At 40.1% G+C, this 18,723-nt stretch overlaps 2 protein-coding genes across 3 annotated transcripts; one reads left to right on the top strand and one right to left on the bottom strand.

Annotated features, from left to right (window-relative positions):
• The first annotated feature begins 300 nt into the window (after positions 1–300).
• LOC144667326 (putative helicase MOV-10) lies at positions 301–15,212 on the top strand. Of its 2 annotated transcripts, XM_078528719.1 has the most exons (18): positions 301–1,103; positions 2,674–3,121; positions 3,600–3,838; positions 4,657–4,900; positions 5,512–5,601; positions 6,027–6,189; positions 7,023–7,168; positions 7,552–7,731; positions 7,855–7,999; positions 8,383–8,544; positions 9,446–9,558; positions 10,546–10,751; positions 11,238–11,424; positions 12,114–12,345; positions 12,915–13,097; positions 13,518–13,606; positions 13,859–13,974; positions 14,368–15,212. In XM_078528719.1, the coding sequence occupies exons 2-18, from the start codon at positions 2,682–2,684 to the stop codon at positions 14,436–14,438; spliced, it is 3,006 nt and encodes a 1,001-aa protein (XP_078384845.1). In that variant the 5' UTR covers positions 301–1,103; positions 2,674–2,681; the 3' UTR covers positions 14,439–15,212. The 2 variants fall into 2 exon arrangements, with proteins under 2 accessions (XP_078384845.1, XP_078384851.1); XM_078528725.1 differs by lacking the exon at positions 301–1,103 and having other exon boundaries at positions 1,955–3,121.
• LOC144628504 (mitochondrial import inner membrane translocase subunit TIM14-like) lies at positions 15,160–18,714 on the bottom strand. The gene is made up of 6 exons (XM_078486617.1): positions 18,675–18,714; positions 18,545–18,593; positions 18,359–18,429; positions 17,174–17,250; positions 16,376–16,446; positions 15,160–15,938 (listed from the first exon to the last, which is right to left on the bottom strand). Exons 1-6 carry the CDS (start codon positions 18,675–18,677, stop codon positions 15,871–15,873), a joined length of 339 nt encoding a protein of 112 aa, XP_078342743.1. The 5' UTR covers positions 18,678–18,714; the 3' UTR covers positions 15,160–15,870.
• Positions 18,715–18,723: the final 9 nt, after the last annotated feature.

Raw genomic sequence — 18,723 nt, 5'->3', positions numbered from 1 at the left:
AATACACCTCTTTTATCCGGAGAAAAAAACACGGGAGGGAGAAAGAAGTTGAGGCGCTGAAACCGATGTCAATGGCGACAGATTGAAATTAAAACGTTGAATTTTTTAGCTTTCAATTTTGTATATGTTAATTTTAATTAACCTGAAGGTCTCTACCCAAGGATGACAGTTGTCTATGGTAGAGTCCCAGAGACTCCCCCCTCCTCCCCCCAAAAATTTGGCCCTTGGAACTACCCAACTACCCAGGGAAATGATTATTCAGTTATGTTACCTTAATTAGATATGTTAATGTCACCTTTTTTGTATAAATTAATTAAGTTTTCCTTTTGTTTGACCTCATGTTTTCGTCTGCCGCTTTCAGACCACCCGAGGCACGTAAGTATAGGTCTAACCACGTTTTCGTACAATTCCTTTTAATTTTCTTTTCGATTTTTAAGGCCGGGACACAGAAGGCGACATGTCGCTGCAACACGTCGCGGGGACAAGTTGCTGCAACATGTTGCCACGTGTGACATGGTGCATTTTTGCGACGATCTTTGTCGCTGCGACAGAATTTTGTCGCTGCGATCAGTCGCACGAATTCAACGATCGTAGCGACAAAATGAGCGAAAGCAGCGTTGTCGCAGCGTGTGCACACTTCTTCGACAAGTCGGTGCGACAAAATATAAATTAACCAATGAGAAAGCGTCTTGTATTTTCACCAAACTAGTTCACATTCCCACTCTTACAAATTCGCTGAGTGTGCACCGAACAAGCGCCTTGTCGCAGCGACTTATTTTGAAGCACTACACACGGAGAGACTTGTCGCAGAGACCTGTCGCTACGACTTGTCGCCTAGCTTGTCCCGACCTTTAGTTCCATTCCGGCAACTAAACGTTACTCATCCTCAAGGCCCTCTCAGTGAAGTTAAAAAGTATGCGAGAACAGAATTGCATAAGCCATACATAATAGATTACGTACTTCTGACAAGAAGTGAAATCGAGGCTGTTTTCTTGGAAATCTGACGTCATCATAGAATCATTCTGAGAATAATACGGGAAGTTGTGTCTTTGGCTATATATCGATATATACCTGCTTCTACCTGCTTAAAATCGGCATTTCAGGTGAGTTTAAGTATCTTAAAAGGCGCTTTTCTAGCATAAGTCTAGTCGAATATCTTTATGAATAACCCTTTATCAAGTAGAAAGCAATCAGTATTTTTTTACAATACGGAATCCATTCCCTGGGCACCCGGCACTACACATCACAAGCGACGAGTCGAGACGAGCAGGTGACGAAAACAAACAAAGAGAAAAAAGTTTGTGAACACAGTGCAATCCCGATTTCCCAGAGTTTCAAGGGAAACAAAAATTGCTTTGAGAAATCGGGGAGTTCGAGACATCGGGGTAAAATTGCAGTTTTCGACCATCCAAGGAAAACAACTTTTTAGTTCAGTCGAGTTTATAAATAATATATGGGGAAGTTCGAGAAATCGGAATTTCACTGTACATCTGATAAACTTTTATCACTTGATTTCATTTGTGCAGACAGTGCAGTAGAATCCAGATTTTTTCGATCCCTAGATTTCTCACCTCCCGATAACTCGAAGAGTTATCGGGAATTAAAAGTCGTTTCCTTTGAATTTGCTTCGCGCAGCAATTTTACTTTCGATTTCCAAATTAACTTTCGTTTCCCTTGCAGGTTTGAAAATGAGATCCACACTATAATCGTATAATACTCGAACCAGACATCGCTTCGATTCCCTTGAATAGTCGGAACGCTGCAATTTTACGGCCGTGACAATCACACAGTTCTTGTAAAGGAATACTAACTCAAGTGTCAAAATTGCAAATTAAAGTTCTAGCCATATTCAAATATCACTTAGAGAAGTTTCAGTTGAGATAACAAAATTATCGAAGAAATCGCTATAAAAATTAAAATCGTTGTCTACAAACTCAAAATAATGAAACACTGCTCCCTAATAACACTCCTTACCTAAATTATAAGTATATTTAACTGGACTAAGTTGTAAATTTTGCTCAAAATATACAAGTGACCTTCACTATTTTTTTTTTTTCAGCACAGCAGTTAACTCGCCTGACGTGACAAATTTTAGTCGTAATTAATGTTTGCGCTATTAGCTGCTATTGTGCTTTAACGACGATTTGCTGAAAAAATATCATACAGATGACAAACTTCAATGACAAACTACCGATGTTTTACAAAGATTCATTGATATAATACTCGAGCTGCATCAAATATACATGTTGCTAATAACAGGACCAGTAATGGAAAATTTTCTCTTAAGTCATCAGGGAGCCAATGTATGGAACAGTTTACCAGCTTAGATAAAGAAATCAAAACCTTATTAGACTTTCATTATTTTTAAATGGACCCCGAAATTAACAGTAACAAGTTATTAACAACATTATGTAATAGTATTGAATAAATATCAATTGTGGAATTATCAAGAACATTTATCTACATCCTTTCTTGACGCCTAACTATAAGTAAATATAATTGTAACATATATTACGGGATACCTTTGTAAAAAGCTCAAGAGAACTTGCTTAAGTTCTCCCGGCCCAATTATGAAAGTATTGTTAAATGAGTATATTGTAATGGATGTAATAGCAAATTAAAGACATCTTATTCATAAAGACATCTCATGCATATGGTTCTTATATGTTGCAGGTTTCACGATGTTCCATGCCAGTTACTTAGATGGGGAGAAAGGTGTAGCCAAAACATTCATTCAGTTTTTAGAGAAAAATCACCTCAAGCAAGATGTTATGCCCGAGTCCGAGTTAAGGGACATATATCAGTCCCAATTCTGCCCGCAGTACAGCACGAGTGTTGAGTTCGCAAGAGTCCTTAACGCACTAAAATTTCATCTAAACCTGTGTCAGCAAATTACAGATCGTGTTATATTTGGTGGCGGAGAAGCCGCAGCTCTTCAGATGTTTTGTATTGACGATACTGATGAATCAAGTTCCGAGGAAGATGAACTTTCCAGCCTGATGCCTCGCTGCAAGATTTGCAAGAGGAACTTCAGGAGTACATTTGCTTACGAGTTTCATTTGAATACTGTCGGTCATCGTCAGCAGAGTATCTTAAAAAAGATTCGACAATCAGTGGAAAAGTAAGTCTGTAAGAAACCCGCATACGCACACAAGCATTAATCAGTGATAAACCGACTCCAACGTACCTCGTACATAGAATCTTCGTTCCCCTTGACCAGCGGTCAGGAAACGTGTGACCCCGGAAAGTTCTCATTGAAAGTCCGAAAATATCGGGCATCCGGTTGAATCGCGCATGCCTCACTGCCAATTAAACCCACTCCTTAGTGTGTTACTTTCAGTAATTTTTATAAGGCTAGTTAAACAACTAAAGCAAGTACCGTAGGGTGAGAAGGTACGAGATCGACTGCCCCCATTTCTTGCGAGGACTCGGGGGAGAGGGAATCGTTTTTCACTAAATGCAGTTTCGGGCCAACTTTAACTTAAACCGACCATGTTTGTTACGACAAGCGTTACTGCAAACGACTGTGGGTGGGAGTAATCAAAGGAAAATATAAGACAAAGAAAGTTTGTGTTGTTTTTATTTATTATCTTCAACAGGCCAGAGCTTGTCTGGGATAAAAATGGAATTCAAGTAACTTCCTCGCCACCTGGAGACGAAAATGGAGTCATCGAGTTAAGGGTCGAGAGCGGGGTGCGAGGCAAGATTACGCTAACTGTGGAGAATACTGGCACAGAGAAAATTAGATTAAAAGACATCACTCTTTTATGGAGTTTTAAGTTCTTTGATTATTCGGAGATTGCTTATATTGGAGAATTCAAAGGAAGTCTCTCCCCAGGTAACATATTGTTATTTTACCCTGCACGTTTGTTGCGTGACCGTTATTTTTACAAGGTTTTACAGCTCTAGCGTCGGTCGTTGCATATCATCTTTAATAGAAAAGCTAACGGGTTTCACCTTCTTTGACATTTGTATTATCTTGTCTTTCTCGTCGTAGTCGAATGTTGATCTTATGATGTGGTTAATGTGATTTGAATAGAAGCCAGCAGAGATATTAAGACTCGGAAGTCTGGTAAGCTCAGTTGATAGAGCACCGGACTGTCGTGCGGGAGTTCTCGGGTTCGACTCCCAGACCGGACCAACACTCAGGGCCTTTGTAATGACATCTGCAAATGGTTAGACGTTCTAGTCTTCTCGGATGAGGACGATGAACCGTAGGCCCCGTCTTCTGCATCTTCAGTGTATATGGTCAGCAGGGGACGTTAAAGAACCCACACACTTATCGAAGAGTAGGGCACGGTTCCCGGTGTTGTGGTCTGGCCTATTCACATGTATCCATGGGTTAGGTGGTGGGACGAAATCACATACATGGACGGATAGCGGCTGCCAAAGGCGCCTTTAATATGCTGATGTCCGATCTTGTCCCGTGCTGTAATTGTAAAGCGCATTGAGCTTCGGGAGATGCGCTATAGAAGTATCATAACCATAACCATAAGACTGAAGGAATTCGAAACAGCTTTGGAAACACTCGCCTTCCCCTGCAACTCTGATTGCACTATCAAACATCCACTAATCAGTTAGCAGCTGGACTCTTTAAATAGAAAATAGCGTGGCTTTCTTATTGTGCGTGTGTAACTTTTTTTAAAACTCATTCAGGTCAAACAAGTTCATTTAGTGTTGGTTGCAAACCTCGGAGTGAGTATGGGTACTCATATGTTCCTGGTGTACTGACATTCAAGCTTGGAGACGGGACAGAATTTCACATCTTGAGGTTTTTAGCCGTGCGCGTTATCAGTGATCTGTTCGAAGATTTGAAGCCAACGTCAGTGTATCGACCTCCTCCCAAAGCAGTGAGAGTTCCCAGGGACGTCATAACCACACCTGGCATACCGCTTCCATCGTACGTTGACTGATACTCTACTTCTTCCCCTTCCCCCCACCTCAACCATTTCAATGGGTTAAGACCAGCCTCGTCCCCAGGCCATACCGCGCTATGCGAGTGAGTGGAGGAGGACTGGAACCGAGCGCGAACTTTCCCGACAAGCTTGGCGGGTGACGTCACATTCAAATTCGCCAGGGACGATTGGGGACGAGGCTGGGTTAAGACTATAAAACCTAGTTGAAATCGAAGGTGTCGTACCCCAAGTTCAAAATCGTGCACTTCACGAGAATGAAAAGTTTAGAGGTTATATTTTTATTACTATTATTACTCTCGAAAAAAGTACCCAAACGATCGTAAACAGTACTTTTCAGTTCTCCCATTTCTCGCCGAGGTGACGCTCAATGCGGATACTTTCTAAATTTCGTGAGTTTTATGCCTCCAAGTAAGCGCAAATTTAGATTTTGTGTCTAGGAGCGAGTAGAGCGTGTGCACTAAAGTGGGAAAATGGTTGTCGCGTGATACATTACTCTTCTTGAAATTAACAGTTTAATTTATTTATTTTCTCTTTTTATAAGCTTACTTTGTAACCCGTCTTTGAATAAAGGCAGACTTTGTTTTTATGCTTGTAGATTGCAAGGAAATGGCCTTATCATGGAGAGGTTGGACCGTTATGACATTCCTCCTACTGTCATGGCCCAGCAAGGTCGAGATGGACTGAGGTATACTAAAATAGCGCACCGATAATTTTTATGTTTCTGTTAGGAATAGCTATTTTATCCATAGCTGCAGACGTATAGTGTAATCTCGATTTGTTGTTGTTGTTGTTGTTGTTGTTGTTGTAGAACCTGGCTAAATGATCAAACGTTATCATCCAAACCCTTGTTAGATGGACTAGCTAAATTGGCAAACAATGTTCCTCATGCAAAATACACGTCTTAATTGATTGAAAGTGGATAATAATTGGATGAAAGTGTTTGATCGTTTAACCAGGGCTCAGAGACTCATTATGCATGCATGCATGCGCAATCTAAACGAAAGTAACACTGAAACCGTTTTTCCGATTTCTGTTGTAAAAGCCGAAGACAATATGTAAATAAAACTTGAGTTAAAAGAAGACTGCTCAGTGTTCTTCATTGCAATCTAGGGAACGGCTGAAGAAACCGCTAAATTTTGACAACTATAAGGAGAAGTTTAGGCTGCTTCTTCAGCTGGAAGAAATTCAAATGCTGAAGGACATCAGACATTACGATATAAAGGAGGTAGAATTTGACCAGGATAGATCCGACAGAAGGTTCCTCGTCTTAGAGGTGGGTGAGAATTCCATTATCTATCTTATACGTACACATTTATTTCTCAAATGATGTTTTTCACTTATACATTTTGCACTCCGCTTCGATTCAGACCAATTATTTCTTTTCATTTTTTATGAAATAAAACATTTCATGGTAAATTCTAGTTCACGACGACATTATGCTTGGCCCGAAGCTACAAGCTCACATTTTAGGACAAATAAAACAACTCTATTTTGTTTTACGGGTAGCATTGGAAAATCGCAGCTCATGCACGGCTGCGATTTTAACAAGGACGAAAATAGCCATTTCACGATAATTTCACGCCTAAAACACCTCATATCCCCTCTTAAAGTCGTAGTGAGAATAAGTCAAGTCTGCTTCCGAGCCAAGTGGGCCCATACAGCCGGAGCTTATCCAGTTTTCCGTAGCATTAAGTGACTAGGAGTATTACCACTCCCCCATGGATGCGATGCCAGTCCATCGCAGGAATTATCCCCCAGCAGAAAATTTCCCGGTACTCATTTATACACCTGGGTCCAGTTGTTCGAAGGGTGGATAACGCTATCCACTGGATAGTGATTTATCTGGCGAATGGCGTTATCCATCCTTCGAACAACTGGGCCCTGGGTGGAGAGAGGCACTGTGAGAGTAAAGAGTCTTGCCCAAGAACACAACGCAGCGCCTCGGCCAGCGCCCGAACCCGGGCCGTCCGACTTTGAGTCGAGCGCGATAACCATAAGGCAACCGCTCCAAGTAATAAGAATGGCTACCGACAAATCGGGGCGTGTGTAAAGGTGTGTACGGCATCATTTGGGTTATCTTATATAAAGCTCAATGTGACTTAACAGGTACTAGGCCTTGCAGAGAACCGTCCGTCAGTGTTACGTGGCGACAGGATTTATGCTTACGAGCATGGCGTGCGTCAGCGTCGGTATGAAGGGATTGTACATAAAGTTCAGATGCTGAATGTGAAACTTGGATTTGACATGGGACAGTAAGTCACAGAATTTCATTAAAATTCTACATGAAACAAAGAGGCTTAGGGAATCGCATTCCTGAAATCTTGTTTTTTTACTTCCCCAGTCCTCTTTCCCAGTCTCAAAGGGCTTGGGGAAGAGGAAATCCGTAAAGCAAAGCAAACGTTTTTTTTTTACCCTTAAAGCCTGCACTCGTCTCGATCAGCAGAAGCATGAATGAGATGTTTATCTTCCAGTTAGCATTGTAAACTGCGCTTTTGAATGCAAGTTTAAGTTTAGTTTCTTTTTGTACCAAGAAAACTTAACGTACCATGGTAACCCAGGTGTCAAAATTTGGTTTATACCTCGTTAGCGCCAAACCCTTAACTATGTTAAAACTACTTATGCGCTTTCTCACCAGAATGCCATACGTGAAGGGGAAAAAGTTCGACATTGAGTTCACTTATAATCGGCTTACAGTGAAAATGGAACACCGCGCATGTGAGCGGATTGCACCAGTGACCAGGCCAGAAATGCGACAAGTTCTTTTTCCACAACAAGAAAGTCTTGTTCAAAGAGGAGAGGTTGACAGGCAAATCAGGCGAGTAATTCATGTTTTTCCCCCAGAAACAGATAATTATTTAAGGCTATTTTAAACAAGGCGTTCGTGTTTCAAAGTTGTCTCAGGTTTCACGTTTGATCGAATATTATTTTATAATTTCAGATCCTTTCACGATCATAACCTAAACAACGAACAGAAGCAGGCAGTTCAGAAGATTTTGTCAGGGTCCTCTCGTCCCGCTCCTTATCTGGTGTTTGGGCCCCCCGGAACAGGAAAAACTGTTACCTTAGTTGAGGCTATCAAACAGGTCAGGGCTATTACTTGATTTGTTGATTATCACTGATGTGTCAGGTCTCTTTCTTATTTCTTCTCTGATGAAATGTCGTGACATGACTTCTACATTAGCGACCTTCAGATTTGACTACAAATACGAGATCGAGTACGAGTACGACTTTAGAATTTCAACACAATTGTATCCCCGAAACTATAACTTTTCCCTGTTGTTGACTTACACATAATTAAACATTAGAGATAAGATTGGTGTGATAAGTGATTATAAGTGGCACACGAATTTGGTTTGAAAACTCGTACTCATACTCGATCTCGTACTCGTAGTCAAATCTGAAGGTCCCTATCTCGTATTTGACGGGCATTTTCTGAAGGCAGTAACTTCTCATTTGTCACACGCAGGTGCACAGCCAGATTGAGTCAAGTGTTATTCTTGCGTGTGCGCCTGAAAACAGTGCCGCTGATCTGTTGGCTGAGCGTTTGCTGGCTCACGTCGATAAAAGCAAGATGTTCAGAATGTATGCGACATCTAGACCCTGGGACTTTGTACCACAGGCACTCAAGGTAAGTTCTAATACTGGAACCTTATTCTCCTTTCTTTTCGCGGGCCTTGAATGTCGCGAAAATTTTCTCGGCATATTTTGCGAGTCGTTAATTTCGCGATCGGGGAAGAATTGTGTTTTGAAGGGAATTTAATTTCGCGAAATTGACAATTCAACGTCTTTATTTTTTATTTTTTACAAAAATTGTACGTTAATCAACAACTGCAACAAAACCAATAGGCTGCCCCTACTCGGCAGAAGACTGTGTTTGTGCGAAGACGATTACGCGGATGCCGAACTGAAGACGAATTGAGGGCGAATCTTGACACTGATTTGATAGATGATAGCACCTTGCAATACCTTGTGGTAAAAATTGTTTAGGACCCTTCGCGGGTATCAAAGTTCGCAATTTTTTTTAAAAAGAGCGAAAATCGCGAATTCAAAGACCCGCGAAAATTAAGGAGAATGTGCATTTTAAAAAAACAACCATGGGTGAATAGCAGGCTTTACAGTGCATATCCGGGACGAAGTGAAGATTGGCTCTTTCTTGATCTAAAAGGGAGTTGGAGGAAAGAAGGTCATTTGTGTCCTTTCTTGTTTCAATGGAGGGGGGTCCAAAAAATGTCGGTTCTTCAGGCCAGTTACCTTTTTCAGAGGGGATGGGACTTCTCCCACCTTCCGCCTCTACATTAAGTTTCGGCACATGATTATTACAGTCGTTTGATTATGGTAGTACGTGCACCACTGAAATCCCTCTCTGTCCCACTCTTGGTGCATCATTTCTCATTTTCTAGAAGGCAGATGAAAATAGACCATGCACCACAGAAAAACATTCAATTCCCGTCCGGTTTGAAAACAGATTCCCTTGTAGTGTTTCCACGAAGCTCATTGCAACAGTATAACTGTAGTTTGTTGACTTACAGGATGCGCGAGTGGTGAATTTTGACTTCGTGTCACACGAAGTGTATTATCCATCCAAAGAAGACTTGATGAGCAACTATCGTATAATCGTCACCACTTTGGTCACTGCTGGAAGGTAAGTTGTAGGATTTTGACAGGGACCGCGGAGGGGGGGGGGGGCTGGTAAGGGTATAGCTCTACCACTTTTTGCTTGGGTTGATCTTTTAGGGCTCCAGATGACATGGATAGATAATGTGTGAATTTTACCACTTGAAAGTAACCAAACGTGTTTACTCACTTGTATATGCACTTCACCTGAAGTCCTACTAACCAGACCACTTTAAAATGGTCTCCGCGCGCGGTCCCTGTTTGACGGAACCAACGTAGAATAGTTGCGCGGAAATGATTTTTTTTTCATGTATTAGATACAAGGACAAGAGCAAACTTGGGCTCCACTTTGTAACCTCGTAGATAAGATACTGGAGATAAGCATGCTTGAAACATTGCAGTAAGTCATTATCTGCACCGAACTTACCAGTAAGCCTAGTAAGACTATAGTAGTCTCCAAACTCGGACCAGTTTGTTTATATACATACAGCTTTGTAGTCTATCCAAAAGCTCACTGCTAGAAGGTTTAAAAATTATCTTCCTTTGATAACTATATTCGGCACATTAAAATTTTGAACACAATTTCTCACTGTTACCACTCAGGGCGATCTCCTTTCGCACAAGCCCTTCTCATATTCCGATTGTCATCCGATTTGATATCGATCGACTGATTGGTTTTTACCGGGTATTTTAACACCTTGACTTATAATTTGTCTGCGCAAAGAGCATCGATTCCACTGGTTTAAAATCGTACCTAGTCACACCGGCTGCTGGGAAAAGTCTAGCATTTAAGAGTGTTAAGTTCTACCTTGGATTCTACGTGTAAAAATATGATGTGTTCAACGATACCATAACTTAACACGTTCATCCCACAATCAAATGAAAAATGAAAAAGAAAATCAACAAGTAATTTGCTTTTGCTTGTTCTCTAAGTAGCGGCTAGTTAATTTACGACTGTTGTAATATTTGTTCTCATTTTAATAACATTTAAAGGCCCTGATTTTTTTTTTCGCAGGCTGGTCTCGGCGAAGTTTCCCCGCACTCACTTCACGCACATTTTCATAGACGAAGCAGGGCACGCAACAGAGCCTGAGTGCATCATTCCTGTGGCGGATCTCTTGGACCCTAATAATCCCAGGGGCGGTCAGTTGGTACTCGCGGGAGACCCTAAGCAGCTGGGACCAATTCTGAGGTCGCGAACCACGCAAGAATATGGTCTCGGTGGGTATTCTGTATACTTGCTCCAAGTCGCTCGTTTGATTCGCAGGAAATCGCTGGATACGGAGGGCACGCGCGGGCTTGAAAAAACAAAATGGCGGCTGATCGCAGAACGAGCAGGGCGGGAGAAGCCCACCTGCCTCGATTTAGTGCGCTTCGCACGCTACGCGCTCCGGCAAATAAATTCCGCGCGGTCTTTCGCGCAAAATTTCAAAGCGACCTTACACAAGTAGCTCTATCGCACGAAGAAAAAAAAGAGCGACTTGGGGCAAGTCTAGATATTGAAAACCGGAATTAAATAAGAGAAAAAACAGGGATCGACAATCGAATCTTGACAAGCCATTACATTGTGTAAGAGTAAGCGTAAACCATGCCCACTGAACTATGAGCATCCACAAGAGGTTTGCCTATCCCGAACAACTTTAACCCCCTTCACAAAGAAAGCTCTCCTTGCAGTTTCCCTGAACATCAATGATATATTTTTTACAGAAACTTCACTTTTGGAACGCCTGATGACTTCGTGCGACACCTACTCACGTGATCCAGCCAACGGGAGTTACAACTCAGATCTACTGACGAAATTGGTGAACAACTATCGTTCACACAAGAACATCATTGAAATTCCCAATGAGCTGTTTTACGACAATGAATTGAATGAATGTGCTGGAGATTTTAGGTGAGACTAATAATTAAAAACAATACCAAGAGAAAATATGACAATACTTATTTGCAGAAAAACCTCTTGAGATCGTTTGTTTGTTTTTTGATTTTCTGTTTTTGTCATTGGTTGATTGACTGGTTGGCTTGTTGATTGGCACATATAGTTGCGAAACCGTTATAGAAACCACAGCCCTTAAAATGTGGCTTAAAACCAAAATGTTGACATATTAGAAATGACTACATTTTGAAAAACCATCATTACTAAACGTGCGGTCACGTACACCCGCAAATCCTTGAACTGTGCCCGTTAAAATATCCTTGAAATTGACAGGGATCACACACCAAACATTGAGATTAATCGTCACTAAAACGCACGTCATCGTGACGTTTCTTGGAATAAAAACAATGTCTAATAATCGGCTTACTATATATAAAAAACTGTTTCCCATGTTTGAGGGTCCTGAAGAGGGGGAAGGTTATAAAAAACCCATTTCCCAGCCCAAATTTAACCCAAATCCCATTTCGCTGCCTATTGTTTTCCCGATTTTCCAAATCCCAATCTCAGTTCTATTGTTTATTTGTTTGTTTCCCTCTAATCCCAGTGACCCAAATCCCATTTTCCCAGTCCCAACTCCCAGTTCCCATTTTACCCCTTCGAGCCCCTCATGTTAAGTTGCACGATACAAGCTTATTCCTTCACTACAGGAACGTGATGCTCGACTGGCAGGAGCTGCCAAATAAGAACTTTCCGATGATCTTCCACGCCGTGTATGGGAAAGACGAGAGAGAGGAAAACAGTCCTTCATTCTTCAACATCCCCGAGGTGGAAACTATTCAGCGCTATCTAAAGTTACTGCTGGACGACAATGTGAGGAGCAGGCAGCTGAAACACTTGAAACCTGAGATGGTTGGAATCATTTCTCCGTACAAGAGACAAGTATGTCGATAATGTGGCCGCACTTTATTTACGAAACAAAGATGTTTGACATAGTTAATCGCACGTGTGTCGACCTTATTTCAGCCAAACAGAGCTCAGTCATGCCTACGGAAAATAATTTGTAAAACTTTTCGCCGATTGCTTTTGTCACGCGATTTTAGCCAAATTTTGGGCATGGGAAAAGGGCCATCAATTTCAGTGAAATATAAAAAGTAACCACTTAAAACAGCGAAGGAACATTTCAATAACACAGTAAATACAAAAGAAGGTACGGACGGTCCAAAAGTGACAAAGATTGAAACGGATTGCGATATGAGTTTCTGAAATATTATAGGGCTGAACAATTTTCAAAAGTTAATCTCGTTTGCTTGAAACTTTAGATTTAAACGCTCGGGAGACAAATTTGGTTTCAATGAAGCTATGGTTTTGTCATTTAGATCCATAAAGGTAATTACTTTGCAAGCATTAGGATTCATAGCGAGTATTTGGCAAAATTAATTGAAATATACTATACTTGCACGTCACACAGTCAATTATCCGCTAGTGATTTTCTTCTCGTTCTTGGTTAGGTGCAAAAGATTCAAAAAATGGTTGAAAAGAAACGGTTTGGTGCTGGGATAAAAGTTGGCAGCGTGGAAGAGTTTCAGGGACAAGAGAGAAGAGTCATCATCTTGTCAACTGTACGAAGCACCAACAAGGAGTATCTGGATATGGACAAAGATTTTCATCTTGGATTTTTAGACAACCCGAAGGTACCATCATAAAGTTCTAAAAGCTGAACAAAAAAATATCATTTTTAAGTTCAATTCCACTCAATGATACTCTGTTCGTCTATTATTCGTTCTTACTTCCTATATCCACCCCCTTTAAATTTCGGTATATTACTTTTTGTAGATGCTGAGGGAAAGGGTGACGACGATCATTTAATGATCTCGATCCGAAGACACGCGATGATTCCCGAAAATGACCCGAAGTTCTTAAGATGTTAGTTCCAAAAAGAAGTTTTACTTGACTTCACAATTTTGGAAGAACTAAAGAAAAAACGTTAAAAAATTTTTACCAAGTGCTTGTCCCAAATATCGGCATGCAGTACGAATATTAATCTAAGAAAATAACACACAGCTACAAACTTGTTTCAATCTTATTTGCTTTAACTTTAATTTCTCTTTCAGCGATTCAATGTGGCCATTACTCGTGCCCAGGCTCTCTTGATTTTGATAGGCAACCCAGACATGCTTTGCATGGACGTGAACTGGACAAGGTTAGCTGCAGTTCCCTGTACGATTCTAACTGAATGTCTTAAGAAACTATTCAAATACATATAATTGATTGACAAATGAGTGCCCTAACCCAAATAAGCTTCTTTTGACATATTACAATTCCACATGACAGGAAGCGCTACTGCACACAAACAAATTAGAAATAATAAACATGCTTGTGTCCTTGTTTTGTCCTCTAATTTCAGCATATCAAAAGAAGCTTTATTTTCCTTATGAACGTTTCATTTCCTTAGGCTTTTGGAGTACTGCAGTGAAAACAACGCTTGTATCAGAGCAGAAAGGAAAAACGAAATTGAGGACATAGCTGACACTCTGAAAAAACTTCATCTCTACCCAGTGGCGACATCAGGTAAAGTCGGTAAAAAGCAATGCTTATCTGTTCAATTTTTCTGGCATTAAGATTGCCTTAGATTTACCGTTGTGTTGGTGCTGAGAATCTCTTTGTATTAAGACATTTCCCCAAGTGCTCAAACAAGGAGGAGATGACAAGTTACAATTTAAATTGTCCACGCCCAGCAGGCTGCAGACAAAAAGCTGTGACAAAACGCCAAGTTTAAATATTTCACCATAATCTACAACAGTGAGCCACGCAGACATCACTTACAGAGCTTTTCAACTATATAAACTCAAATTAAGAGTTGATATCGCCTCGAGCAACTCTTACGCTTCTTTCGTACCCTCCAATTTTTTATACGCACGCTAAGCATGAAATAATTCTTAAATAACTGACTTTCTCTTTCAGAAGCTGAAGACCAGTCGGAAATAAGTCAGCGTCAACTCCAAGAGCATCCAGAGTGGACTAGGCACGAGTGAATTTGCTCTATTCTAGTTTCCATCTCACTAAACCTCTCGTGTAGCATTAGACTAAACAAATCGTTGTGAGATTCTCAATTATAGGCACAAAGCAGGGTGTAGTAGGGGTTTGAGGTGTTGAAAACAGATGTTAATAACGTCAGATTTGCACAATGAAGTGTACCATACGAGCAAACGGTCTCTCATACATATTTATGTTAATGAAACGCAACTTGATCTTTAAAGATTTTTAATTTACTTGTAGGACTCCATCCCAGGATGATGCAGTTGCATCCGAGACCCTTCTTGCCCCCTCCCCCAGGACAATCGGACCTTGAACCTCTTCATCTGCAAATGAACACCTCTTGTTAAGCCTTCATATGTACTTTTGCACTTGATAAAGTTTTTGATTAACAAATTCCTTTTAACATCACTCAAATTTGGTTTTTCTTGATCTACTAATTAAAATCAATTACCATGGTCTTTGTTACAAGTGAAACAGTAGTTATTTACAATTTTTTCAATATACAGCTGACAGAAACAATGTTTGTCTAAGTTCAAAGGGTATTTAAAATATCACTGGGAATATGCCATCGTTAATTTATAATCAGTACTGTAAATTTTTGCTATTTAAATTGGCAAAACTAATCAGTGCAGTTTTGTCCACACAATAATAATATACACTGAGAAATCAGTACAGTAACAAGGGGGAGGATAAACAATACAGTATCATGCAAATGAGTATGGCCTTGCTGATTTAATAAAAAAATATACATTTACATTGCAACCCTTTAATTTTGTCTTTATTACTGATCATAAAAGCAATTAGCAATTCAAAATGGAGGGGGAGGGACATGAGGGTAAATCTTCCTCCTTCGTACATTTTTTGCCTCGATTTCTCCCTCCTCCCTATTCTGTTCCTATCCCTCAAAATGAAATAATAAAAAAATCATTAAATAGTAATAAAAAACCTACTTTTCTATATTTCATGTATGTTTTGACAAAAGGAGATCACAACTATGAAAATATCTTCAATAAAGACTCCTTTCCTGCTCTTAGAAAATATATTACCAGTATTTCAATTGCTTGGCAAGTGTCTTGATCCACATAGCATAGGAAGTCAGATGTGGACTGACATTTTAAAAAGTTTTTTTTTTAAAAAGTTTCAGAACTCTGTATTTTTACAGTTGAACCAGTCAATCAATCCTCCAGTATTCAAAATTATAAAACTCAATCCAAAACTTTAGTTTTGGTTGGGATAAATGATACCAGCTTGTATGAACCACCAAAAATTACTTTGCTTCGGAAGAATGCTTGACTGGGGTAATGACCTTTCTGTCATCCACTAGAGTCTGTCATATTTTGAATGGTGTGCAGATCTTTTTTGGACGATTCTATCCTCAGACCATCCTTTCCACATCCTTTGAAATTTTAACTCCACCACACATCTCTATCACTTGCCATTTCCATCAAGGAGATCTTTTGCTTCATTTATTTTTGCAGCCAAATAAGGTGAACCACCTGAGAAATGATACAAAAAACAGCGTCTAGTCAAGGTGTACATCAAATTCAAAATGTTTACAATCTACAGCGACATGATGTAGTTCAGCTTAAGACCCTGTGAAAATGATTGGAACATTACTTTAACAGTTGCTGAAAACAATATTATTAATACTCAAACTATTATGTATTCACTCCTTCACCAATAAAACCATTCTTTATTAACCTTTTCCTTTTGTTCTTGGAACTCATTGCAAATGCACCATTGATGCCATCAACTGGTAGAAAATTAATGCATTTCTCTTGTTGAAGATATACTGGCAGGCTGAATAAGAAGAGAATGGGTTCTTCCCCCCAGGCCTTCACCTGTTTTCTTCACCTGTACTACTAAAATTTGCGACCTGACTTTGAAATTCTACAGTTTTCACTGTCACTGCCTACACCAAACCTCCACTCACCTCTATCAGGATGATTTATTAGCATGATCCTTCTGTGTGCCTCCCTGACTTTGACCTTGTTTGCAGAAGGACTACGTAAGCAAAATATAAACAATTACGGTAGGTTTTAACAAGCTGGGATTTATATTAAATACCTTTAAAAACTATTTTAACAATCTTCCTGAAGGTAGGAGAAGCATTAAATATGCAATATCATTAAAATACAGTACATGGTTTGAACCCAGGAGTATCTGTAGTTCATATAGTGTGCTCGTCCGGGTGAGAGTAGTTCTGAGAAGAACTGTTGTCGGTGACTGACGTTTCAACAACCTGAGCAGAAGTCATCTTCAGAGTCAAGTGAAAAGTTGTTGTCAGTCGATGATGTTATAAGTCTGGTCCGTTGAAGCTGATTGGTCAGTTTAGCCGTGATGTTATTGGCTGGAAGACTTGTGTAAAGTTTGTAAACAGTAATTGGTCAGTTTCGATCCGTCTATTGTCAGTCAAATTAAGTTGTTCTGTTCTGTCTATTGTTAGTTAAATTGAGTAGTACTGTTTGCAGTGCATTTATCGGTCCTGTTTACGTCGTGAATAAGTCGTTTGTAAGGTGCCAGTTATTGTTGACATCTGTTAATAGGTGTCTGTTCTAAGTTTGTGTACCAGCTTTCCAGAGTCAGTCGTTGAAAATAGTTAGTACTGTAGGTTAGGCATTCAGCAGAGTCCCAGTCGATTTTGTGGCTAGTAAGTTGATGGTGTTCAGAAATGTGATTGTTGACATCACCATGGCCTCAAAAGAAATTTAAAAACGAATTAGTTACATACCTGACTCCAAGTACTAAACCAGCTTCTCTTTTTGTCATTTTGGATTCAAATCCTCCTCTGTAATAATGGCTGAACTCCTGTTAACAAATTATCATCATCATTATTATTATTATTATAGAGCGGTTTTCACTTGAGTGTCGAAAGTAAATTGTGTTTGCATTGGTTTTGCATTACTACGCTTAGTGATTGGCTAAAAAATCTCGCGCCACTTTCTCAACCAATCAGAACTAAAACCAAAACCAATCGTGACAAGCTTGCACACGTTTTCCCGCGCTTCGTGCCAGCTACATGTATTTGCTTCGAGTTTTGATTAGTTTACTAAATTGTCTGTGTTCTTTGTGATTGGCCAGAATAATTAGTTTGGTTTTGGTTTTACGACACTCAATTGAAAACTGCTCTAAACAAAGATATTTGCTTCATCAAAAGTTTTCTACCAACCAGAGTTCTGGCCGGTTTATCAGCAGGGTGCAAAGAAATTGAATTTTTCAGCCTGCAAGCTTTAGCCACGATGTACTTGCCTGAAAGTCATTTTTACTAGCCCCCAAAAATGCTTATAACCATGAAGCTTATGATGCTTCACTTGCTCATTGGGCAAGTGAAGGATTCTGTCCCTGCAAGGCGGTGTCAGAAGAAATGGGACCACAGGTGCGGCAGCGAGCATGAATGCATGGAGAAGTGCCAATGAAGACCAGGTTGGCTACTGTCGGTGGTATGTGGTATGTACTAATACACAATACATTCATTACCCAGAGTAGTGCACTCTTGCATGTATCAAGGAGCTCATTGCAGGGATGTTGAATGGTAAATGCAAGACTTCGCGAGGCAGCGAGACTGATATCTCTTCTGCAAGCCCGATACCTTTTTAGCCTTGCAAAAGAAATCAAGACTCCCAGAAGGCGTCAAAGAAAAATTTGACACGACGAGACCACTGAAGTTTTGCTAAAATTTTGCGAGACACTCATTTATTGAAGGACCATTCACCACCCCTCATTGCGCATGACAGCAGCATCTTAGGTCAAAACGGATGGCTACTGATGAGGCAGTCACCCGAGCACAACAACACACAACTTTACATCATACAAATGACAGAAGTCATATATTGCAAGGATTCATTTGAGAAAGCCGTATTTTAATAACTAGTTACCAGACGAAGCAAGCTAGGAATGTTTTTATACAATCACTTACCGGTATTTTTGGTATAATTTTAGGTATTTGGTTAAAGTTGACCTTTCTAAACGCCACCATGGCATAACGACCTGAAAGACGGCAGCAGAAAAATAACATTTCCTTCAGTTGAAATGCACTGTCTCGGACTAAAAACACGTGCACTTTTTCGTCCAAGATTTTGACATAATTTTGAAGCAAACAAACCTGCTATCGCTGCTCCAGCTACTCCAAGCCCTGCTAGTATGAGGCTAGTCTGAGAGGAAGTGAATAAAGCAGCAAGTTACGAAATTTCCCTAGAAGAAAATGAAAAAAAAAACCTTCAAGACAAACCTACCATTTTCACGTTGTGGAATATCAGTGACCGTAATGACGCAACAAATTTC

This window comes from Oculina patagonica, chromosome 1 (genome assembly GCF_052425735.1).
Source record: "Oculina patagonica isolate OP01 chromosome 1, crgOcupat, whole genome shotgun sequence".
Taxonomy (NCBI): domain Eukaryota; kingdom Metazoa; phylum Cnidaria; class Anthozoa; order Scleractinia; family Oculinidae; genus Oculina; species Oculina patagonica.
This window is presented reverse-complemented; position numbering and strand designations above follow the sequence as displayed.